The 21,774-nt window shown below is 52.5% G+C and overlaps 10 protein-coding genes across 11 annotated transcripts; 7 read left to right on the top strand and 3 right to left on the bottom strand.

The window, feature by feature from the left end:
• Positions 1-214: 214 nt before the first annotated feature.
• Positions 215-2,287, top strand: PV06_09632 (uncharacterized protein; the record flags this gene model as incomplete). Its single annotated transcript, XM_016411091.1, has 5 exons — positions 215-454; positions 531-831; positions 892-1,001; positions 1,059-1,465; positions 1,543-2,287. 5 exons carry the CDS (start codon positions 215-217, stop codon positions 2,285-2,287), a joined length of 1,803 nt encoding a protein of 600 aa, XP_016258898.1.
• PV06_09631 lies at positions 2,171-4,063 on the bottom strand. 2 transcript variants are annotated; one of them, XM_016411089.1, is made up of 3 exons: positions 3,634-4,063; positions 3,231-3,565; positions 2,171-3,169 (listed from the first exon to the last, which is right to left on the bottom strand). In XM_016411089.1, exons 1-3 carry the CDS (start codon positions 3,767-3,769, stop codon positions 3,044-3,046), a joined length of 597 nt encoding a protein of 198 aa, XP_016258896.1. In that variant the 5' UTR covers positions 3,770-4,063; the 3' UTR covers positions 2,171-3,043. The 2 variants fall into 2 exon arrangements, with proteins under 2 accessions (XP_016258896.1, XP_016258897.1); XM_016411090.1 differs by having other exon boundaries at positions 2,171-3,565.
• A 488-nt stretch (positions 4,064-4,551) lies between these two features.
• PV06_09630 (uncharacterized protein) lies at positions 4,552-5,981 on the top strand. Its single transcript, XM_016411088.1, has 3 exons — positions 4,552-4,947; positions 4,994-5,065; positions 5,121-5,981. The coding sequence occupies exons 1-3, from the start codon at positions 4,746-4,748 to the stop codon at positions 5,717-5,719; spliced, it is 873 nt and encodes a 290-aa protein (XP_016258895.1). The 5' UTR covers positions 4,552-4,745; the 3' UTR covers positions 5,720-5,981.
• On the top strand, positions 5,974-7,850 carry PV06_09629 (uncharacterized protein). The gene is made up of 2 exons (XM_016411087.1): positions 5,974-6,336; positions 6,404-7,850. Exons 1-2 carry the CDS (start codon positions 6,316-6,318, stop codon positions 6,905-6,907), a joined length of 525 nt encoding a protein of 174 aa, XP_016258894.1. The 5' UTR covers positions 5,974-6,315; the 3' UTR covers positions 6,908-7,850.
• PV06_09628 (uncharacterized protein) lies at positions 7,681-9,689 on the bottom strand. Its single transcript, XM_016411086.1, has 3 exons — positions 9,149-9,689; positions 9,018-9,091; positions 7,681-8,955 (listed from the first exon to the last, which is right to left on the bottom strand). Exons 1-3 carry the CDS (start codon positions 9,360-9,362, stop codon positions 8,188-8,190), a joined length of 1,056 nt encoding a protein of 351 aa, XP_016258893.1. The 5' UTR covers positions 9,363-9,689; the 3' UTR covers positions 7,681-8,187.
• Positions 9,690-9,793: 104 nt separating this feature from the next.
• Positions 9,794-13,122, bottom strand: PV06_09627 (uncharacterized protein). Its single transcript, XM_016411085.1, has 2 exons — positions 12,237-13,122; positions 9,794-12,187 (listed from the first exon to the last, which is right to left on the bottom strand). Exons 1-2 carry the CDS (start codon positions 12,633-12,635, stop codon positions 10,142-10,144), a joined length of 2,445 nt encoding a protein of 814 aa, XP_016258892.1. The 5' UTR covers positions 12,636-13,122; the 3' UTR covers positions 9,794-10,141.
• A 414-nt stretch (positions 13,123-13,536) lies between these two features.
• Positions 13,537-15,229, top strand: PV06_09626 (uncharacterized protein). Its single transcript, XM_016411084.1, has one exon. The coding sequence runs from the start codon at positions 13,642-13,644 to the stop codon at positions 15,127-15,129; it is 1,488 nt and encodes a 495-aa protein (XP_016258891.1). The 5' UTR covers positions 13,537-13,641; the 3' UTR covers positions 15,130-15,229.
• A 170-nt stretch (positions 15,230-15,399) lies between these two features.
• Positions 15,400-17,214, top strand: PV06_09625 (uncharacterized protein). The gene is made up of 2 exons (XM_016411083.1): positions 15,400-15,786; positions 15,838-17,214. The coding sequence occupies exons 1-2, from the start codon at positions 15,709-15,711 to the stop codon at positions 16,987-16,989; spliced, it is 1,230 nt and encodes a 409-aa protein (XP_016258890.1). The 5' UTR covers positions 15,400-15,708; the 3' UTR covers positions 16,990-17,214.
• Positions 17,215-18,015: 801 nt separating this feature from the next.
• Positions 18,016-19,756, top strand: PV06_09624 (uncharacterized protein). The gene is made up of 2 exons (XM_016411082.1): positions 18,016-18,567; positions 18,624-19,756. Exons 1-2 carry the CDS (start codon positions 18,402-18,404, stop codon positions 19,124-19,126), a joined length of 669 nt encoding a protein of 222 aa, XP_016258889.1. The 5' UTR covers positions 18,016-18,401; the 3' UTR covers positions 19,127-19,756.
• Positions 19,757-19,976: 220 nt separating this feature from the next.
• Positions 19,977-21,388, top strand: PV06_09623 (uncharacterized protein). Its single transcript, XM_016411081.1, has one exon. It carries the CDS (start codon positions 20,405-20,407, stop codon positions 21,230-21,232), a length of 828 nt encoding a protein of 275 aa, XP_016258888.1. The 5' UTR covers positions 19,977-20,404; the 3' UTR covers positions 21,233-21,388.
• The last annotated feature ends 386 nt before the right edge of the window (positions 21,389-21,774 follow it).

Here is a 21,774-nt window from a genome sequence, read left to right as displayed (position 1 = left end):
TCTAGACCCCGCCTGGTCAGGAATACCTGCACGAAGATGTTCAGTATCGTGCAGACTGTATAAGAAGCTCGGGTGCGCCCGTCCAGAACGGTACCTACCATCTTGAACAGAATCCACACCAAGTCTACATCTTCGATTTATTACGACCAGGTACTGGTCTGCTGAGGATCTCGCAACGAAGGCCTGTGTTGGTAATAACACTTGTTCAGGCGCTATGCAGGCGCAGCAAGTGCTGTCTCGCAAGGCGGAATCTCCGCAGATCGAATTTTCGACTCAACACATGGAAAAGACAGACGGCTCGGCGGAAGAACAGGTGGATGCGGCAGAGCCGAATGTGGTCTACGACAATCCAGAAGAAGAGCCTGCCCTCCATCTGCGAACCTGGACGGCTGTGGGTGCCTTGTTCTTCCTGAACTTGGTCCAAGTATTTGCGCTTCAAGGCCCTCCTTCATTTGTAAGATGAGACGAGTGTCGTCCGAGCCTCAACGTTGAGGGTGGAATTTGCTGACGTGGATGGCTCTCTGGCACAGCTTGGCTACATCGGGGCAGACTTCGATGCTGCCGCGGTGCAAACATGGATTCCCGTTGCCCTCAGTCTCGTGCAGACTGTCCTCGCGCCCGTGGTATCCTCTGCGTCCGACACTTTCCAGGCTCGGAAATCAATCCTCATAGCTTCCTGCGCGGTCGCTTTCGTAGGATCGGCCATAGCCCCCCGGTCGGCCACCATATACCAGGTGATCGCAGCCCAAAGCCTGATCGGAGTCGGCATGGCCGCGGTGCCTCTGGCGTACGTGGTCCCGAGTGAGATTCTTCCCCGGAGATGGAGACCAAGTAAGTGGCTGCCTCAAGGCCAAGTTGGGAACGTTGCATACTGAATGTCTATTTCGTTAGTGACACAGGCTGCCATGAATGTCGGGGCTTGCTTAGGTGGAATGATGGCTCCCGTGGTCATGGGCTTGTTTTCTATCAACGATCGAGCCAAAGGCTGGCGGAACTTTTATGTGCGTGAATTACTCTGTACCTGTGTCTGGATCTTTCTCCGGTTAACTCGAAAGCAGTGGGTCCAGACAGGCCTCTGGGCACTGAGTGCCGCAGGATTGTTGTTCGGATACCGCCCTCTGAAGCGAAAGGGTCGCTTCGGCCATCTTTCCTTCCTGCAAAAGGTGGGCCGAGTCGACCTGGTAGGTTGCTCCATTCTCGCCCTGGGCATGTCGCTGGTGATTGCCGGTTTGAATCTCGGAGGCGGTCTATATCCATGGTCCAACTCTAGAGTCCTGGTCACGATGATTGTCGGGGGAGTGACTCTCGTCGCCTTCGGGCTGTACGAGCGATATGGCACTCAGACAGGTTTCGTCAACCACGAACTTTTCCGTGGTCGAAACGGTCGGACCATGATCGTCTGCATCTTCCTCATAGTCGTCGAAGCTCTCGTCGGTTTCTCTTACCTGATATTCTTCCCGGCACTGTAAGTGGCAACCCGTTCTCCTGCTTGGTCACGGCCACACGAGGTAGCACTTACTGAACTCCCTTCTTCCCCACCAGCACACTCGCACTTTTCGAGCAGACCCCCATGCTGTTGGCGGCTCGCCAGGAGGCATACTGGGTCGGTATCATTTTCGGATGCCTCTCGACGGGCTATGCCAGCACCAAGCTCAGGACCATTCGCGGGCCCATGGGGTTGAGCTTTGTACTGTTGACGGGTGGAACGGTCGGATTTGCAACCATCCAGCCAAAGGACTCCACCACCTCGATCGCCATGGCCGCCTTGACAGGCCTGGGATCCGGTGGGACTTTGATTCTGACCCTGGCGGCCACCCAGCTCTGCACTCCGCATCACCTGCTCGCCACTTCCACGGCGCTCGTCGCCTCGGCGCGCGGACTGTCCGCATCAGCCTTCACCGCCGTCTACTCGGCGGCCGTGCGAAGCCGCCTCGGCTCCAAGATTCCCGCCTACGTCGCAAGGGCTGCCGTCACCGCCGGCCTCCTGCCGGAGTCGCTGCCGGCCTTCACCGCGGCGTTCCTACAGAATGATGCGACGGCGTTGCAGGACGTGCCCGGGATCACGCCGGTCGTCATCCAGGCCGCCACGGCGGCTCTCTTGCAAGCTCAAGCCGATTCCTTCAGGACCGTCTTCATCATCGCGGCGCCATTCGGGGTGTGTGGCTTCTTGGCCTCTTGGTTCCTGGGAGGTCTGCGTGCCACGATGAACTATCGGGTCGATGCCCCTGCGGAAGAGCTGCACGCGAAGCATCAAGTGACAGTTCGACACGTTGAACAAACCGCCTAGTGCCTTCCCTGACAATGTCCGGGGCTGAGCGTCCAAAGATCAACGGAGGAGCTAGGGAGCAATGATTCCAGGAAAGAGTCGTAGAGCGCCGCGAGGACAGGGGAACTTGTCGTACACACCTGGATGAGTCTTCCCATAGTAAGGGGATCATGTTTTGGAATCGATAAAAGGGCGGCCAACGCGTCCGTCTCATCGTAACACTCGACGTGTGGTCCCGTTGAAGGTCATATGCTTGTACATGTGATTTATTATATGATCCACCACCCTAGTTCTGGTACCATCTACCTTTTCTCTGTACAGTACGTATAGTTCCCGGATGGGGTTATGTTGCTGTTCGGGCTGTATTCGGTGCCACCGCCTTAATCGCCAAAGGCAAGACCATGACCCTCCCTGACCCGTACTCTCGTTCCCGTCATTCCTACCCACCCATCTCAGCACATGTCGCGATCGACCAAGGACTACGATAGCGTGGGAAAGATTGCCTCTCACAAACCAGGCGGGCCAGGGGTTCTAGGTGAGGAAACTCGCAAGGAGCTACGGAGTACACACAGTAGCAGATGCCGTCGTCCTGGACATGGATATCACCTTGATGCTTCATTGGCCGACAACCACTTCCGATATCAAACAGCCCTGCCTTGTGTCCTATGTTACATGATGACCGCCTCCACCATTCCGGTGCGACTAATTTTTTTCCCAACCCTCATCACTGTCCAATCTACCACCAGAGGCACAAATTCAGGTCCTTTCCCGTGACATTTATACAAAGTCCGCGATCGCTGCAGCGAGGGGAATCATGGCCAGCCCACCGGTCAGAACTGCACGACTTCCTGCGTTGCCAGAAGTCGCTGACGCTGCAGCACCAGACGAAGCAGCTGTGGCACTCTGACGAGGCGAACGCTCGGGGTTAGCAGAAACTCTGATCTCGGTGTGTGATGTGACATACTCCGGAGCTACCAGATGCGGCGGTTGAGGACCCTGCCGTTGCACCCGAACCAGCGGACGAGCTGGCAGCTGTTCCCTGGGCCGTCTCAGATGGACTCGCAGAATCCGTGGCGGAAGCTGTGGTGGTTGAAGAAGAGGTGCCGTTCGCCGCGGAGGTCGCGTTGGCGGGGACCGGTGTCGCGTCGAGTCCGCAGCCCTGAGCCGCCTGCGCGACGCTGTTGCCATAGTACTGCCAGATGTTGAATTGGAGTGCACAGTCAAGGCAATCGTTCAGTGAAGTCGTGAAGTTGGTTGAATTGCAATAGCCTTGGGTTCGGCCATCAACGATCACGGCTCCTGTAACCAACGAATCAGCCTGGCTTTTGAGATTGTCTTGCCGACAACATTGGAACCTGAACACCTACCACAATCGGCGTGACAGTCATACTCTGGAGTTCCCGGGGCTTGTCGACGGTGCAGAGGCACAGCTTCTGGGTAAATAAAGGCAAGGGCAGGGTAGATGATTGCGGCGAACGCGAAAACCAGCATGGAAGCACGCATCTTGAGCGAGTGTCGGGGCAGTGTGTGGGTGAGAAAAGGTAAGCTTGAGACGCAGGAGAACCCAAATAGTCGATGGCAACGGTTGTAGAAAAAGACAAGAACCCGCGAGGAACGCCCGCCGGTTCATATACTCAGTCAAGGCCAAATCAAAGGCCCGTCACACCCTTGCAACGTGGCGCATGAACCACACTGTTGCCGAACATGTTTTCTGTCCGATGCTCGCATTGGGTTCAACTGGCGTCCCACTCGTGCTCTGGACATCGAGGATTCTCGAAAGTCGGCATCTGCTCGTGGTCACCACGCGAGCAGGGACCTTGAGGATTCTCTGCCGCTCCCCCAAGTATTTTGCCCTTGAGGTGGAGCTTGCCAGGGTCAATAGTCAACGCCTGGCATCGACCGGTTTGTCTTGGGAGTGCGCGAATTATCTTATCTGATCATGTAATTCTTTCGTCTGACGTTACCATTTCTTTCCAAATCTCGCACATTATCGGCCCAAAACAATTCTGTCAGCTCAAAAGAATTAGTAGCCACGCCAAGGAGAGGGGATCTAATCAGATTAGATTCCGAGAACGGCCTCCCTCCCCTACGACGTGGTGGTGGTGCGCCGACTGCTTCTGTGGACCAACCCCTCTGCGTCAAGAACTTCCTAACGAAGGGAATGCTGTGACTCACACCACTGGGAGGATGCGTTTGACAGAGTTAGCGAAAGTTCAAAGCTGCCGTGGCGACATCGGAAGTAGCGGGCATGGCTTTGCCTGGACAAGAATGCCACGAACTGCAACCTAGTGTGTTCTTCATGTGGATGTAGCTCGTGATATACTTCCCACCCTGCTTGCAAGTATAAGACGGCATCCAAACCACACCCCCGCCTCCTCAAAAGGCAAATCTGCATTGTTAATAACAGAAAGGATTGCTGCTGATTCCCTTCCCCAACATCATTGTATCCCTCGCTGTACTTCGACAACGGGCTTTCAGCATGAAGGGCGGATTGAACCTTCTCTCTTTGGGCGCTTGCATCATTGCCCTCGCCCAGGCGCAACATGGCGAAGACTATTCCAAAACGATGGGACCGGTTGCATTTATGTGGCCACCTGACCGCGTATGGGGAGCTGCTCAAGACAATACTGCACCCTGTGGTTCAGTGGCGGGGGTGACCAACAGGACCCAGTTTCCACTACGTATGTTTGTGTGGGCTGTTAAGTTCCTGTGCTAAAATTCTTGCAGTCAATGGCCAGGTTGCTCTTGTAGCACAGGATGAATCCTGGTCGGTCCAAGTCGCCATATCCTACAGCAACAGTAAGACATAAAGAACCAAACATGTCTGAGCACTGAGGCTGACGGGTGAATGTAGATCCCACCTCCAACGACGATTTCCAAACGATCATCGCTCCAATGAGGATACCAGAATTGGATGAAGGACACCAGTGCTTCCCCATTGTGAACCCACCCGCCGACGTCGAGACCGGGTCAAATGCCACGCTGCAGATCAAATACGTTTCCGACTTCGACACTGATAAGAATGAGACATTTTACGCCTGTTCAGACATAACTTACATCCCAACCAGCCAATTCACCTACCAGGTGCCGTGCTTCAACGCCACAATCGAGGACTTCAACATCACCGAGCCGAGCTCCAGCGCCTCAGGCACAGCCGCGGGAGCGAGCGCCACGGCACCGGCCCCTTCGCAGAGCTCGAGATCATCCTCGCCAGGTCTCTCGGGAGGCGCCATTGCAGGCATTGTGGTTGGCGTTGTTGCAGGGGTAGGCTCCATTGCTGGCATCCTCTTGTTCTTCTTCTGGCGTCGTTCTGCACGGAACAAGCGTCTGCGTGAACACGAAGCGTCCGTGAGAGCGGTGAAATGGGACGAACAACTAGCAGGTTCGCCTCCAACGTCACGAGCCTCGACCCAGGATATTGCGCTCTCAAACATGCCAGGCAATAGGGCTTAAGATGGACTTCGGATTGTGGGCTGGATTCGAGAAAAGGGCGATGCCTACCATGGTGACGGTGGGGTCAATGGAGGAAGAAGGGCCTCGATTGATAGGAAAGACATGACACCCGGAAGGGGATTATCTTCCCTTTGAGAGCCGGCACACGAGGTAGCTATGCAGCACTGATATGTAGCATCCATAAGCTCCAAGAATAACGCACTTACGACTACATGTTTTTTGTAACCACAACATATCTTGTCGGATTTCAGAGTAGACAGTGGTAGGAAGGCGGATATACGGAGTGTATGATCTACGAACTGACGTCCTGGTCCACCGTAGATAGTCCGGCGGAGTACCCACCCACCTGAAGTCCGGAAACTTTTCGATGCTTTGAAGCTTCCCTTGTTCGGATACAAGACGCCTCTCGGGCAAGACACCTCTCTTCTTCAATCAAATACCACTTTAACCAAATTATCTCACCTCATTACTCACCCGCAGTCTTCCTAAGACCTCCACGTCGGCCTATCTCGAGCTCTTTGCAGAGTAATATCAAGCTTTGTGTACGGCCGGCTCCAACAGTTATACACACCACCTTGTCCCTGAAGTCAGCAAATATGGGTTTCACAACAGGTTTCGTGAGTTTTCCCTTTCTCTAAGTCATCCTGCCGCTCCTCGTGCTATGGTACTAATTCTCTGCTTTAGCTGGGTGGACTTACCCTAACTTACTCAGTCCTTTACATGTCATTATACGTGCACCGGACCAACAGACACGCGCAACGTACACTCCTCAAACAACAAGCGACGTTACTCAACTCGGCCGTCGACCCTCTGCCTCCGCTGCCCGACCCGCCGGCGTACGAAGTTCGGAAGGCGGGGTTGGTCGAAGAGCTCAAGGACCACTGGAACACCGAGGTCGAGACGATCGTGCGCAACCTGCAGACGACCGACTGGGCGGCCAAGCGTGGGGAGTGGGAAGACAAGATCGCGGCAGGCTGGGCCAAGATCAGGTCGAGTCAGACCGCTCAGGACCTCGAGGCCCGGGCCAAGGACACGGCAAAGGAGGTCGAGCGGAACGTCAAGCAGGCCGTGAGCGAGGGGAAAGCCGCGGCCAAGGACGTGAAAGACAAGGTGGTCCAGAGTGGTGAGCAGGCGAGTGAAAAGGCAAAGAATGCAACGAGAGAACCGAGGCTCCTGGAGTTGAAATGAAAAAGAAAGAAACTCGACAAGAAAGAAAAGATTTAAACAAAAACTAATGCTGATAACCATGATACGAACTTGATTCTCTCGACATTGTCTTAGGGACCTGCCGGAAACCACCCCCCCTCACTGTCATAATAAACTGGACTTCAAGACGGAACCCGGGACCCCCTGGTTCGCAAGATCTTGGTACCAAATTCGAGAAAGAGCGCCTCTGGACAATCCGAGTCCGATTTCCTTGAGCCGACATCGTCAGCTCGTCGAAGCGTTACGCGTGGCACGTGGGCATCAAGACTCTACTACTAGCCATCGAGGTCGTGTCTTTCCATTGTCAACAGCGAGGCTCATGCGTCGTCCAAATTATGGCACCCGGACGCATACAGAGGCTACAAATCATCGACCTGCCCACTACTGACGAACCTCCCAAGTCGTGGGTGCTAAACGAATCGTGGATTGTGAACCAAGATGGATTCTCGCTTGCCCAGGCCATCGAAGATGGTGGCGACTCTTCTGGACAGACACAGCAGATCATGGGTCAGGGGGAACTGGGAATTCAAAAATTCATGGTGGTGACCAGGAGACGGTGTCACTCGCACCGAGGGGCATCAGAGCGCGAACCCAGGGCTAAATAGACGCCGGGGTCGATTTCTACCAGAGTCACAAGACACAAAGGCACATGTCTAACGGAATGTCATGCAATGGAGTCTTGTTGGTGGTGACAGAGTCTTCAAATGTCAATCACAGATCTTGGTCTTCCTAACGATCGATTTCGTTTCAATTTTCTTTCATCTATTTGAAATCTCAAGGCTATCCTTTGGAGTCATCTCCTTCCAGAACGAAGTACTTCCTCCCACCCCTTGATCTGCAACCCTCCCCGGGACAAAACAATACGAAAACAAGCACCCCGTAACACCGTGCATGGTTCATTGCCTACCTACCTTGTGTACCTAAGATTGTTTTCTCTTTTTGTTCTCCTTTTTCTTCATTCTCCCAATCAGGAACACCAACGCCATTGCGTCCCGTCGCATCGCAATTCAATTCAATCCAGTTCGTGGCTTCGTCTCTTTTAATCTTTGATTCATCCAATTCTTTCGTGGTCAATTGTGTCGTTCCCTCGTTCGTTTTTCTCATCAAATTCCTTTTTTCATTCTCTGGCTCCGAGAGTTCCAAGTCCTGATCCTGACCCTGATTTGTCTCTGCTGCAAAGGTGTGCGCCGATGATCATAGCCTCGCCTGAGTAGGAAGAGGCAAAGACATTCTCGACCACCAAGTGCTTTGTCTTTGTCACGTCAGGGTGCCGGGGCTGATGGCGTCGGTGTACTTCTGGCCGCTGGACCAACAGCCTCGCTCGTCGACTCGTTGACTTTGCTCAAACTCTTCTCGAGCTCCTTAACCCTCGCCCTCAGAATCTCGTTCTCCCGTTTCACCGCTTCCAACTCGGCGCGTTGGAGTGCGGCTTCTTCGTATCTCATTGCCGCCGCGGCGCTGGATCCGCCACCGGTATTCGTTGCACTGGGGCTCCGAGGGTGGCCGGTACCTGCTTCGCTTCCCACGACGCTGGTGGCGATGGCAGCCTGGTTATTGCTAGAAACGCTGCTACGGTGAGGATAGCCACCACCAGCGGCGGAGTACGGGCTCATGTTCGAACCGACACCCTGCTGCGTCAGATGGGGACTACCCGTCATACTGCTGCTCCTGAAACCCATGCCCAGACCCGACACGCTCGTGCTCATGCTGTTCTGCCGGCTCATGTCGGGACGTTCACGCGTCAGTTCCATGCTCGGGCGGCTGCTCTGATCTCGCGGGGCTGCGACGCCGGAGACACTGGTATGTCCTGCACTGGCGAGGTTGTCACGGATACTCCTGGCAGATCGAGCGGAGAGGTTGGAACTGCTCCTGTGCCGGCGCGTTGTCGTAGGGATGATGGTCGTCCCTGTGCCAGTGGATGTGTACGGGTCACTGGAAGAGAAGAAGTGGTCTGACGTGCTGGAAGTGGTGGAGGCGACCGACGCGGTTTGTGCTCTCAGGGCCGAGAGCTCACGGGTGAGGCGGTTGACCTGACGGAACCTCTCGTTAGATTCAGGTCCCTCTGAGGCCACGGGGAGGGGGGAGACTGTACAATACTCTCTTGCTCCTTTTCTAGTTCCAGGTGCAGTTCTGCCGCGGTCAACGGCCTCGGATGCCTAATCGGTCCTGGTCATCTTCTTGTCAGGCGTGTGATCTCATATTCAAAAGGCATGGTAGACCTACCTGGTCCAATGCCAACCCCCGTATTGTCTATCATTGTAGCTTGAGCGGGTCGAGGAGAACTAGGAAGACTGCTCTCGCTTCGTGGAAGGGGAGGAGGTGGCATCTGGGTTGACGTTCGTCGGGAGGCGGATTGCGAGGACGGTGGATGGACGGTGTGCTGAGGGTTGGGACCGTTGCGGGGTGATCGTGGAATAGAGTTGAGGTCTGGAGCCATGGTGTGAAAGAGTGAATGCTGTATTGATTCTGGAGGGAAACAGTGGACGAGAAGGACGGAGGTGTCTGAACTTTTGGCCTTGTTGCTGCTATTGACAGTGAAGCACCATCTGCGCAGCTCGTATTGGGGCCACAGTTCATACAAGGTGATGTCGTCAACTGCAATACAGTGAACAGTAGCAGCACTTCTCTCGATCAACAGTTCGAACTTTCCACCAAAGAAATCGAGTAGCAAGGGGCTAGATATTCGAAGGTCTCGGTATTATTAGGTTCAAAGGCGAACGTCGTGGTTTTGGTCGCCAACGCAATCTTCCTTTGGGAAATCAAGTGTCGCGTCGTAATGAACCAATCATGGCCGAATATGGATGCATTTGCTTCGAGACACCAAGAGATCCAACATATGGAGTATAAGCACCTACGTACGGAGTAAGTCCTAACAATGCCATCACGACACAACCAGTAAAGATATAAAATCTCTATATATTTGAAAAGCTGCACGCCAGCCAGAAGTACCTATATATGGCCTCGTAACAAATACCCTTCCTCGACTCCTAAAGATGAGGTAGTGAGTGACCATAAAACCACTCCAGCTTCATGTACATCGTTTCAAAGTTCCAACATTCTATGCTCGCAACGATTGTGATCAGTTCCAAAACGATTCCATACACTTTTTCTCCCTGTCCGCGATGACTCGTTAGGCAATCGCTCCGAACGCCTCATATCATATCCTGACATATCTCTGAAGTTGTGCCCAGAGGATTCATCCTTTTGAAGGAAATCTCATACATCTGATACAGTAGCAGACGTCTCGACAGCATGCCCCTCCTTCTTCAGCCCGGAGTCATCATCTGACCCTTTCCTGGAATCAGAGACTGAGGACCTAGACGGACTCATATCCCCGACATTTGATTGCTCTACTTCCTTAATCAGGGGAGACTGGTCTCGCGCATGTTCAGCCTCGGCTGGAGAAGGTGTCTCAGCATGCTCAACGTGACTGCTGGTTTCTCCCTTGTCCTCTTGGCCGATCATAGCGGCAAGGCTTCTGAAGTTGAACATGGGTTCCAAGCTTCCTGGTGGCGGTGTTCCAGAACCCGAAAATGTGGCTGCAGCTCCTGGCTCAACAAATGACGACGAAGCCGATGATGCATTTGACATTTGTCGAAGATGCGATCGACGGAACGGTTCGGATGCCGTTGGAATTGGAATGGATGATGCGACGGATTCTTGACTAGTGCCCGAAAGTGACAAAGCTGGGATGTAGGATGGTCGTGGCGCTTCATCTTCGACCTTTGCGCCATCTGGAGACGAAGCACCGTTACGCTCAACTCCTTTGCCTTTACCTGAGATGGAGTCATCATCTGCGCCGAGAGACAAATTGCTACGGGATCGTTCCATGCTAGAAGCGTCAGGAGTACTGGTGTTCGAATTAAGCGTGAACAGGCTGTTCTTCCGTGCAGCCTTTTCCGCCTTCCTGGCCTCCTTTTCTTTTCGCTTCGATTCCTTACGAGCCTCTTTTTCTTCTTTTCTGCGACGTTCTTCCTCCGAAGCCAGACTTAACCTTATGGCTTCCATCATCATCATGTCTTCAAGGTCATCCATTCGGCTTCTTCGAGAGCTACTTCCTCGTGGAGGAGGCAAGGCGGCGTTTGCACGACCTTCTCTGGTCTCCGCTTCCTGCTGGCGTGCGGCATGGCGTTCTGCCAGTATGGCCAGAGCACTCAAGCTCGAGTTCGTGTTGCTGTCCGCATTATCGAGAGTAGATCGCCTAAGCATGTTTCGGCGGCTGAATCCTGAAAAGGATCGAGAATCGGCAGTTTGCCCGTTCATCAAGTAGGCCGCTGTGTGAAGAGCTGTAGCTGCTGCTGAGCGGCGAGCTGCATGAGCGCGAGCTGCCGCTAATTTGGTGGCCCAATCAGGTCGGATCTTGTCAGTGGTGATCACTTCTGGCGCATTGGCCGATAGGGAGGTTCCCCGTCGCCGACCAGGACCTGGAGATACTGCGCCCGAGGATATCGAGGTCTGAGATGACCTTGCTGACATCACCTGGTATGGCTGAGACCCAACCCCATAAGTGAGGCCTCTACGGAAAGGTGGCGCTGTGTATGTAATACCGAAGTCGGGGGTCTTGCAGTATGGGCAGGTCGCTATCTCAGAAACAAGTAAGCCTTCCGCTTGTGCTTCACGTTCTGCCTCAGACACCGGGGGCGCATTTGGATCTGGCTGTTCATGTTCCGGAGGATGGGGGTCTGGCCTTTTGATCTGCACAAAACATTCCGAGCAGATTGGTTGCTCGCAACATCTGGTAGTGTTGAGATACGGAGGATAATATAAAAAGCAAATCGGACATTCTGATGCATCCTTGTAGAGGTAGACCTCGATCGGTTGCCCATTGACAAACGGATCCGGAGGCAGCTGAAACTCTCTTGGAGTCATATCAGCCTGGGAGTTGCCACGAGATGAAGTTGTCAGCGAAGCTAACGTCTTCGCTCGAGTTCGGCTTAGTATATTGGTTCCCGACAAGCTTGTAGGAGGTGGTGAACTTGGAGATGGTAAGGGTAGCGAGTTCATGGCGGGTGATAGCGGAGCCGAGCTATCTGACTGAAATGAATGCGACCGGCCACCAATTGGTATTGTAAGATTCTTCAGGGCCGATTGAGTAGTTTTATCGGCTGTAATTCTTTTGGCTAATTGGTATTCCAATTCCGGAGGCACCTCGTCGGCTGGAGGAATTGCCATGCCGCGAGCAGCGGCCATGAGTTGATGCTCTGCCCAGGACTCTGAAAAGTCATTCAAACCTCTCCAGAAAGGTGCCAGTCTGCGTTCAATCTGTATTCGCGTTAGCATGTAACCGCCGCCTGTTCCGAACATCACTTACCATGAGTTGGCGCACAATCCCTTTATTAAAGTCCTCAGTGCCAACATAAACACCTTGTGTGACGAGATAACCTCCATCGACGTTCTCTTCTTTCATGCTGCGCTCTCGTTCCTTCAGTCTCGTAGCTCTCTCCTTCTCGGCCTTCCTTGCCTCCCTTTCCACCTTGGTTTCTCTCCTTGCTTCGAGGGATGAAGCATCTTGGTCATTGCTTCCGCCTATTCCGAGAAACGAGAAATCGTGTCGACCTGGTCGTGTTTGTCGAGAAGACGAATACGGGCGGATTGGGATCTCAGTGCCGTTCGCCTGTGATTCCTGCCGTGAAGTTGGGCTCGAGCTGCCGTTGATCCGAGAGCTGGCAGAACCCTGCCCACGTGCTTCCTTTGTTTGAGAATTACCCATCCTGGCTGCGCCGCTGGGGAGTGTGATTTCAGCCTCCTGCTACTTGTCCACACCCTTATTGCGTAGTTATCGCCACATCTTATGGCCAGTGTGTAATTTTGGACGGTATTCTGCTAAGACCGGCCGGAATAAGATTCGGTCAGATACGTGGGTAGTTGGCGCAGCCACGTAAAGATGACTGTTCTGGGATTGATGTGACAGGGTTTATTGGGCGATTGGTCGTTGACGAGGAATGTTTACACGGGGCCAGAGCTTTGAAGATAGAAGAAGAGAATGAGATAAGTCGATTGTGTGGAGTGATGCTCGCATAACAGGATATTCGACAGGCACGTTGGATAGAAGTCGATGCCCGATAGACGCAATGCAATGCGCAAGACAGGATCAGCCCGTGGTAGGCCGCCAAGTTTACTGCACCCGGAATAACCTTAAGCTATGCAGGGTGATGCTAGAGGATAACAAGTGCGGTTCGGTATGGATCAGGTGGGAGGGAAAAAGAAGTGGTGGAGGAGGAGGAGATGGTGGTGGTGATGTCTTCGGCAACGATAACGATACGGCAGGCCTGTGGCTAGTGCTTGAGATTATGCCCTCTTCCGCCTGTGGCTGCCAGCTGTTTGGCTGCGAGCGATGCCGCCACTGCCCGGTTCCCTGCTGAGTGGGCATCGAATGCCCCGCGTCGCACGGAGCATAATTTTGTACTTGGGCGCAGTTATACCTAAGGCGAGGTGGTAGCCAGGTACCTCTGTCCCCTGTACGTGGCCTAGTAATTATCAAGTTAGGCTCAACCAGCCTTGTCCGCGCCTAAGCTTGGTGCGCCTGGCGAGTTTCTGCTCGCTTGTGGCACCCGCTAAACAGGACCCCCTCCCGCCTAGAACGGCGCCATCTGCGAAAATTCCATGACAATCCTATCAACAGAAGATCTGCGTTTTGCATGTGTGCTCAAAGGTCGTGCATTTGACAGTCGCCCTGCTGGCCCATTTACGAGTAGACGCAATTACAACATGCTCAGATGACGGCGCCTTCGATGCGATTACACATTACTCCTCTAACCCCCGACTTGCTCGCCGCAGTTGTAGGGCCCAAACTCATCAACTCGGTCTCGAACGTTTCCTACCACACTATCCAAACATTCCCCGAAAATAACTACGGCTATCTTGAGCTCCCTGCGATGGAAGCTGAGAAAGTCAAGAACAGAGTCAACGGCGCTATCTTGAAAGGCAAGAAGGTCATGGTCGAAGAGGCTCGGCCGAAGAAGCGCCTGCGCGAAGAAGATAGTACCGAGCAGGCACCCAAGCAAGCGCCGGGAAAGAAAGTGAAGAAGTCCAAGAAGGAACGCAATGTCATCGCAGGGCATGAATTACCTACGGATCGCAAGGTGAAACGTGGCTGGACCGAGGCATACCCGTCCACAGCCAGCAAAAAGAGCAAATCTAGCTCTTCAAAATCGAAGTATTCAGACAAGGACGAGCTACTGTTCCGCACCATTGTGCCTCCAAACAAGAAGGAAAATGTGGAGAAAGAGAAGAAGCAAAGAACCAAGTCCAAGCAGAAAGAAGATGACCATGTGGTCCATGAGTTTAAAAGATCTACAGCGCAGCCGTCCTTCCTCAGACAGAATGTTGGTCTAGGGATTAAGAACAACCTGGAGTATGTCGAGGGTCAAGGTTGGGCCGATGCAGATGGTCAGATAATCGAGCCCGAAAGCGATCGAGTATCACGGCAGCGACGTGCGCTACAGGATGCACCTACCAGGCCAAAACCCACGAACGTTCAAGAGCTGGCTTCGTCGGACACGTCCACATCAGGATCAGAGGAAGATTCACTTACAGATAGCGATGAGGATAGAGAACCTGGACCAGCAGCCAACCAGTTGGACGATAATACAAGCAGTTCTGGCTCGTCTTCCGAGTCAGATTCTGATACAGAAACATCCGAAGAAGCCTCAGATGAACAAGACACCAGTACGTCTGAAACCCGAAACCAGTCTGTCAACACCGAGGTTCATCCACTCGAAGCGCTCTTCAAGAAACCAAGCAAGCCAGCCTCACAAGACGTTGCGAAGCCATCACTAGAGGTAGCAACATCATTTGCGTTCTTCCAATCGGAAGATGACGACGACGAGGAAGACGAGGGCGAGATGACCGCTCCTTTGACGCCATTCAGCTCTCAAGATTTTCGAACCCGAGGTCTACGAAGTGCAGCTCCCACACCAGATTCAGCACATCCAAGTCGTTTCAATAGCTATGGAAGTTCCGGCTTGCCAGGTGATGAGGAAGAGGTGGACGATGACAGAGCAGACACACGGGCCGCTTCCCATGAGCGAAATGAGCAAAGCAAAGGACCAAGCGCCACGCCCTCGCACAAACAGAGCGCATTCGAGAAGAAGTTTTGGGAAAATCGAGGCGACAACAACCGATCATGGAAGACAAGGCGGCGGACCGTCCTGAAGGAAAAACGCCAACGTGAAAATAAAGCACGAAGACCCCGGAACTGGTAGGATGTAGCGAAAGATCTGAGGTCTGAGTGTAACAAGGGTATCTTGCTGGAATTACGCCATTCTAGTAGTCGCATGACATTTATCGCCACAATCAAATATACCTTAATTTTGCACATGGAACCTCGACTGCTTCGTGCTCACAAGCCGCAATACTATGTCGGGTACTGAACTGGGACAATATTGGCCCCTGCCCCAAGCTTGTCTAGGCCACGGGCTCCCCGGACCGACAAACAACAAAAATTGTGCACCCTAAAAATAATAATAACAATAGTGCTCAATTGCCGCTCGTCATTTGCAGCCACAACAACCAGTGTTCTTATTGCTAAACGTGTCCGTTTGACGGAATTCTGGCGCATCCCGTTGCAGAGTGACTGGCAATGATACTTGGGCAGACGTGCTTCGAATAAAGTGTTTCGTGTGGATTGTCCAATATCCCGATTCAACGCCAGATTGTTCGAAATACGAATACGATATACGAGCCTTTACGCTCTGTCGAACACTACAGCACCCTCACACAGATATGCTTGGATAGCTTCATGCCGTATTGCGCTCGGCTCTTTTCGGTTATCATCGTCTCTCATGCCGCCCAAGAATCAACGGCGGTCGCACACCAAAAGTAAGAATGGGTGCTCCCAGTGTAAAGTGCGACGAATCAAGGTTGGTCCCCCTCTGGCAAACTCCATCGTCTCTGGCTCATGCGTGATATAGTGCAATGAAGTGCACCCAATATGTTCCAACTGCGAACGGCGGCAGATATCTTGCGACTTCTCGCAGTCGCCTGGTGTGAGCAGGTCGCCCAGTACCAACATCAACGGCCATGGCAGCGTTCCGAAGGCGGAGTGTAGTGACCGAGCAGGATCAGCCGATGGGGAGGCCAGGCGAAAATCATCACAGCATGTGGTCGACCCATTCCAACAACCTGACTTGGTCAGTAATCAGAAGACCACCGATCTCGACATCACGAATCTCCGACTCATGCATCATTTTACCTCCTGGGTGGCACCCAATCTTGCCAGTTCTCATACCCCCGAAGCTCTAGCATTATGGCAGGTATATGCAGTCAAGCTAGGCTTCAAACACAACTTTCTTCTTCGCGGAATTCTAGCCGTCGCTGCTTTTCATCTGGGCTATATCCACCCAGAAAAGAAAGCAGAGTACGATTTAATCGGGACCACGCATCAAGCCATTGGCCTGAAGGACTTTCAAGATACTCTCGCTCACGTGGACGAAACCAACTGTCACGCTCTTTTCGCCTTTTCCTGCCTCCTCATCGTGCTTGCATTCGCATCCGACGCAAAAGACAAGCCGAAAGACTTCAACACTAATGTCGTGCACTGGTTCTACCTTCTGAGGGGTGCCAATATCGTTCTGGACATGCATTCCGAAACAATTCGATGCAGCTTTTTGAAGCCACTGCTGGACGAGCTGTCTTACAATGAGACCACAGCCGCTTATACGGTGGTAGACACCGACCAGATCACGAAGCTATTTCGGATCTGCAGCTTGCCAGAGCATGATAAGGAGACAGCTCATGCTCTCGATCTCGCGATCCATTCGTTGCTCAGCACATTTATCCAGGCTTCTGTGTTGAAAGGCCGAGGCGATTCTTCGCTGTTGACGGCGTTCGTTTGGCCCATCAATCTGCCGCCGAAGTTTCTGGACCTACTTGGCGAGAAACAACCCGCGGCCATGGTCATATTGGCACACTATTGCGTGATCATGTCTTGGGGAGAAGCCGAAGATCCAAACGACACCTGGTTCATCAATGGATGGGCCAGATACATTCTGAAGTCGGTTCAGGAATCAATACCAGAATCCTGGCAAGAGCACCTTCAATGGCCGGCATCTAATTTTGAGTAAATTGAGGCAGCTAGGGTAGGACAGCGTCATTGCGTGGAGTTGGGCAATAAGTTACTGGAGGTCTGCGTAACGACTGATGTGTGAAGACTATGGGAATAAGGGGCCTTGGGCTCTCTCGCTTGGCTGGATATGCTTAAACGGGATGTATTCTATGTTTAATGGATATCAATGTTGAACCAGATAATACTGGCCGCGTAGGTTGCTGTCTTGAAACATCTCGTTAAGGGGATCCTCATCCACGTAGAGTGTTCACATAATGTTGCTATTGTAAGAATCGAACCAAACCCTGTCGTTGCGTACGCGCCTTCGAATCCTACTAGAGTTGAACACGCATGCCAGGAGTCGTAGTACCCAGAAACATGTCTGAGGTGGCTACGGGAGTACTTGTAAAAAGCTGACAACTCGAGACGAGGCTGCATTCGACCATCTTACACGTCGCTTTCCTAAGCCAATAGGGTGCCTTGCATGGAAAAATTCGCATCCCGCTGCGTACCACTGGCTGCAGGGGGCAAGGAGAATGGCAAGGAATAACGACAGTCTCGATGTAAGGAATACAATGTACGCAATCAGGGGCATTCGCTATCGATATCAGCTCCTGGGGAAGTGCACGATTAGACTTGCCGTGGGAGACATGAGTTGTACAAGTGGTCACTCGGTGTGTTTGGTGTGCTGTTCTCGTCCTCGTACTCGTACCGAGTTGCAGGTGGTTCCTCGTTCCCATTATTCTATGTACGTAGTGTGTCGGCGTCACCCAACACCGATGGTAACGTGTTATGAAGCCTTCTGTTCCAAAGTCATTTGCGCAGGCAACATGTACTGTAGTTCATCCTTCTACCATTGACTGATTGTCCTTCAACTATCATACATCTTTCTTCCTCTCTGCTTCAACCCTACGCGAAGATGATGAAGCTCGATGATGTTTACTTGAGCATGATTCTTGATACAAAGCCCGTCAGGTGAGGGATCTGGGCCATTGTCGACGTATCCTCTTGTGGAGCAATCCTGAAACGAGACCCGAGAAACTGAAGCGCCCCCTTTGTCACAATGCCAACTACTCGACCAGCAGCAACCGTGCCCTTCTGACACGCGCTGTGGCCTCTCCCTGAGCCTTTCACTCATCTACTCCCTGTTCGCTTGTTCTGTTCTTCTCTGTTGGCTTCCTTTTCATCATCACCTCCGTCACCACCACCGTTCTCACCACCCGCTCCTTTTCGCTCCCTCACCTCGCCCCCGTACGCTGACCTTCTGCGCGCCCGGTCGCCGCAGAACGACAGCGTCCCCCATTCCCCATCTCGAGCAGGACTCGCCCTCACTCTCATTTTAAAAGAAAACACCACGACGATTGTATCGTAAACCGGCCCAGCCTCCCTTTTATTTGACCACCGCGAAATTCGAAGTCGAGAGCTATCACAATGGCGAACAAGATCCTCCTTGTCTTCATCGGCTTCGACCTTGCCTTCCTGGCATGTGCCGCGTTGCACTTGGTCATCCCACTGTACACTCGGCAGGCCGTCAAGAACAACATGAATGTGGGCGACGTCGCGACGAACTTGCTTCTGGACCATTGTCCTTTGACTGGTAAGCATGCGCCCGGACACTGGAAACTTTGTTCTATAGTGCTAACATCCTCGCAGCCAGCGAAGCCAACTCGGTCATCATGTTCATCACCTTCCTCCTCTCCATCCCCGCCTTCTTTCTGCGTCGCAACCGAGTTTGGCTCAAAATCCACGTTGCTGGCGTCATCGTTGCCGCACTCATGACCCTCTCCATCGGCTTGGCCATTTGGTTCTCGACACTCGAAATCCACAAGAACCTGACTCCTGTCTGGATGAACCAGAGCGCCAACGTTCAGTCCATGCTGCAGCAAAAGTTCAAGTGCTGTGGCTATACAAACCCCGCGCTCTTTATCAAGGACGATGTTTGCACCAGTGCTGCTACCGCTGCGAAGCTCGGCCCTTGCGTCAGCCCCTTTGGCGTCTTCGCCAATCGATTCCTCGATATCGTCTTCACCACTTTCTTCGGTTTCGTTGCGGTCGACATGATGCTTCTACTTGCGGCACTGTGCTTGATCAAGGACCGCAAGGAGAAGAAGCGGTACAGACTGATTGATGAGAAAAGGGGATTTGGGCCTATCTAAGTCTGACAAGTTCGATAACGAGACCTGGGTCAAATTGTTCTGTGGTGTATGCACTTCATGGCCCGAAATTGTACCTCGCCTCAAGGGTTACAGCAGACGAAGATCGCCTTCGAGCTGCGCTGGACGTTGCGATTTGTTTGGAGAGCGCCCACATGGCGACTTGGTACAGGTTGAAGGACGGATAGGTGAGGTGATGTGTAGCCAACCATGGCTTCAATGAGCTCCACGTACTTTACGACAGCTTTGAGCGTTTCTTCTCATTGTCGAGAGTTCGCGATTGTTCTCGGAGTTTTATACAGCTTCCGTTTTTGAGATTTGTTGTGAATTGGATTTGTACAAGACCCTTTTATCTCATGATAGATAGCAGGATGGCGCAGGAGGAGGGGATATGAGCTTGTACGGATATAACTACACAGGGTATGTGTTTATATATGCAGTCACAGTCATGTCACTCCTATCGCGTGGTTTCACCTTGATTCGTTTCTTGTATTCCACGGGTTTCTAGATCAATGTAGAAGCGCATGAATATTGTTTGAGAGATTCCAAATACGGTCACATTCCGTATGGGTACGGATTACGGACTACGACTTGCACTTTGTTGGGTTCAATGAAATGTAAATGACCTTGGAGCTAGTCTTGAGCATCGTGTTCAGCCCTATATCGATCATCAGTAAGAAGTACTTGTACGAGTACAATTATAACGGGGAAAGGAGGGTCGATCGATTTACTCGGTAGCAGTATCCATATTCTCGTGTTTAGATGCGATGATCGGCAAACCATGATGATGATGATGATTATGATGATGATCGTGGTCCGTCATGTCTTCGACATCATGACCTCCAGTTCTCCCCCTGACATTACTTTACATGCCTAGACCTAGGTACAGTGTTTGCATGTGTCAACGTCTTGAGAAAAGTCAACTTTATTTTACTCTTACTATATTTTGTGGTCATCACTCCCAAATGGCTTGTCTTTATCGAGTACCAAATATCGACAAAATTCAAATGTTTCGTTCCACGAGTAACACGGGACAGACAGAGACAAACACAACTAGCACCCCACATACAACACACGAGAACCGAATCGACGTTGGTTATACATTAACTGAATCAATACAAGTACAACAAGTATACGACTGCGTCAGCAATACAGCTACAAAGGACATGAAATGAAAAAAGGGGTTCAAGAGCATTTTACTTGTTAGCTCTAGACTTGAAAGAAGCCGTGCTCGATGAAATCCGTCTCTCCACAGTACGGATAAGAAACTCTCGAATTACGATGGCTTGGGCGTTGGTCACGCCCTCCTCGCGAGGCATCGGGTTTGCCTTGACGAGGCATCTCCTTTGGACGTTGCCCGCGGGCGTACCAATCGTGGCGACGGCGAGGTCGAACGTGTCAGGCACCAAGGAGGAGCTCTTGTCGGGGTTGGAGGACGTGTCGGATGAACAGGCTTCGCGTCTGGACGTGTGTGAATGTGACGTCCTCTCCGAGTCCTCGATATCGGAACTGGCCGAGTATTGCAAGGGGAAATACAACGACCGAACACGAAACAAGACGGCACACCTACGTCTGGGGTTCATGATTCCTGGCATGTTGGTCCCGGAAAAGGCCCCGGACAAGGTGGAATACGAGTCGGCACTGCAGATGTTGAAGTTGAATCTGCTTGCTCCCATGATGCTCGTCAAACATTTTTCTCGGTTCTTGCCGCGAAAATCGGTGACTCTCGAACAGTACCAGGACGGCGGCAGCAGTCTTCTTCCACGCTCGGCCGTGTTGGCGCTCATGAGCGCCAGGGTCGGGTCGATCGGGGACAATCGTCTGGGAGGGTGGTACACTTACCGGTCTTCGAAAGCTGGCCTGAATCAGTTTGTCAAGTCGACCGACATCTACCTGAAGATGCAGAGTTCCGAAAACGCCATGTGCGTGGGTCTCCACCCTGGCACCGTCAAGACCGGTCTGAGCGAGGAGTTTTGGGAAAGCACTCCCAAGGAGAAACTGTTCAGTCCGGAATTCAGCGCGGAGAGGTTGATCGACGTCGTCAATGGTTTGGGGCAAGATGGACGAGGGAAGTGTTGGGACTGGGATGGTAAAGAGATCCCCGCCTGACACAGACGTACACGCATGATTACAGAGAATGTTACTGCGCCGTGTACTCTGTACCGTGGACGCGGTTGTCGGAAGGCTTAGTCAGACGTAGGCGAGCGCTGTGTCGAAATGAACTGAGGTATGAACGAATTGCATGCAAATACACAGACACAAAAGTAATAAATATGCAAGTCGGTCTTATCTCAGGATCGAATGACTTTGTGATACTCCGTACATCCCGTATCACTATCAGCGAAAGGTGACGGGGCATGCAGCAAAGTAAAGGCCGGTGGCATCCGGCGAAAAGATGATTGGACCAGTTACGGAGTACGGAGGATGGTAATGTACAAGTGGAAAACAGATGAGTACGACATGAGATTCAGGGAGTCGCTGATATCTGGTGCGCAAGCTTACGTAGCCCCCCAAAGAAACGTGTTTATGCACATGTTCATGTGCGACACGGAGTATCCGTACGGAGTACATAGAGCCCTGTACTGTATGTACATCCAGGCGGTCCAGGGGCGGCCATTCCGGGTGTCAAAATGGAAGCTGGGGAAGGTTCC

The sequence above is a fragment of the Exophiala oligosperma genome (genome assembly GCF_000835515.1).
Source record: "Exophiala oligosperma strain CBS 72588 unplaced genomic scaffold supercont1.10, whole genome shotgun sequence".
Lineage (NCBI taxonomy): Eukaryota > Fungi > Ascomycota > Eurotiomycetes > Chaetothyriales > Herpotrichiellaceae > Exophiala > Exophiala oligosperma.
This window is presented reverse-complemented; position numbering and strand designations above follow the sequence as displayed.

What these genes read in the sequence shown, in the direction of transcription:
- PV06_09630 (XM_016411088.1), top strand. Translation starts at nt 4,746, where the DNA reads ATGAAGGGCGGATTGAACCTTCTCTCTTTGGGCGCTTGCATCATTGCC. An exon ending in CAGGACCCAGTTTCCACTAC is followed by an intron (nt 4,948 to 4,993) that starts GTATGTTTGTGT and finishes AAATTCTTGCAG; the next exon opens with TCAATGGCCAGGTTGCTCTT. An exon ending in CGCCATATCCTACAGCAACA is followed by an intron (nt 5,066 to 5,120) that starts GTAAGACATAAA and finishes GGGTGAATGTAG; the next exon opens with ATCCCACCTCCAACGACGAT.
- PV06_09629 (XM_016411087.1), top strand. Translation starts at nt 6,316, where the DNA reads ATGGGTTTCACAACAGGTTTC. An exon ending in TGGGTTTCACAACAGGTTTC is followed by an intron (nt 6,337 to 6,403) that starts GTGAGTTTTCCC and finishes TCTCTGCTTTAG; the next exon opens with CTGGGTGGACTTACCCTAAC.
- PV06_09628 (XM_016411086.1), bottom strand. Translation starts at nt 9,362, where the DNA reads ATGGCTCCAGACCTCAACTCTATTCCACGATCACCCCGCAACGGTCCC. An exon ending in GGGGGTTGGCATTGGACCAG is followed by an intron (nt 9,092 to 9,148) that starts GTAGGTCTACCA and finishes GAAGATGACCAG; the next exon opens with GACCGATTAGGCATCCGAGG. An exon ending in AAAAGGAGCAAGAGAGTATT is followed by an intron (nt 8,956 to 9,017) that starts GTACAGTCTCCC and finishes AGGTTCCGTCAG; the next exon opens with GTCAACCGCCTCACCCGTGA.
- PV06_09623 (XM_016411081.1), top strand. Translation starts at nt 20,405, where the DNA reads ATGGCTTGGGCGTTGGTCACGCCCTCCTCGCGAGGCATCGGGTTTGCC.
- PV06_09631 (XM_016411089.1), bottom strand. Translation starts at nt 3,769, where the DNA reads ATGCGTGCTTCCATGCTGGTTTTCGCGTTCGCCGCAATCATCTACCCT. An exon ending in TGACTGTCACGCCGATTGTG is followed by an intron (nt 3,566 to 3,633) that starts GTAGGTGTTCAG and finishes CGTTGGTTACAG; the next exon opens with GAGCCGTGATCGTTGATGGC. An exon ending in CCGCATCTGGTAGCTCCGGA is followed by an intron (nt 3,170 to 3,230) that starts GTATGTCACATC and finishes TCGCCTCGTCAG; the next exon opens with AGTGCCACAGCTGCTTCGTC.
- PV06_09625 (XM_016411083.1), top strand. Translation starts at nt 15,709, where the DNA reads ATGCCGCCCAAGAATCAACGGCGGTCGCACACCAAAAGTAAGAATGGG. An exon ending in GTAAAGTGCGACGAATCAAG is followed by an intron (nt 15,787 to 15,837) that starts GTTGGTCCCCCT and finishes TGCGTGATATAG; the next exon opens with TGCAATGAAGTGCACCCAAT.
- PV06_09624 (XM_016411082.1), top strand. Translation starts at nt 18,402, where the DNA reads ATGGCGAACAAGATCCTCCTTGTCTTCATCGGCTTCGACCTTGCCTTC. An exon ending in GGACCATTGTCCTTTGACTG is followed by an intron (nt 18,568 to 18,623) that starts GTAAGCATGCGC and finishes ACATCCTCGCAG; the next exon opens with CCAGCGAAGCCAACTCGGTC.
- PV06_09626 (XM_016411084.1), top strand. Translation starts at nt 13,642, where the DNA reads ATGACGGCGCCTTCGATGCGATTACACATTACTCCTCTAACCCCCGAC.
- PV06_09627 (XM_016411085.1), bottom strand. Translation starts at nt 12,635, where the DNA reads ATGGGTAATTCTCAAACAAAGGAAGCACGTGGGCAGGGTTCTGCCAGC. An exon ending in GGATTGTGCGCCAACTCATG is followed by an intron (nt 12,188 to 12,236) that starts GTAAGTGATGTT and finishes ACGCGAATACAG; the next exon opens with ATTGAACGCAGACTGGCACC.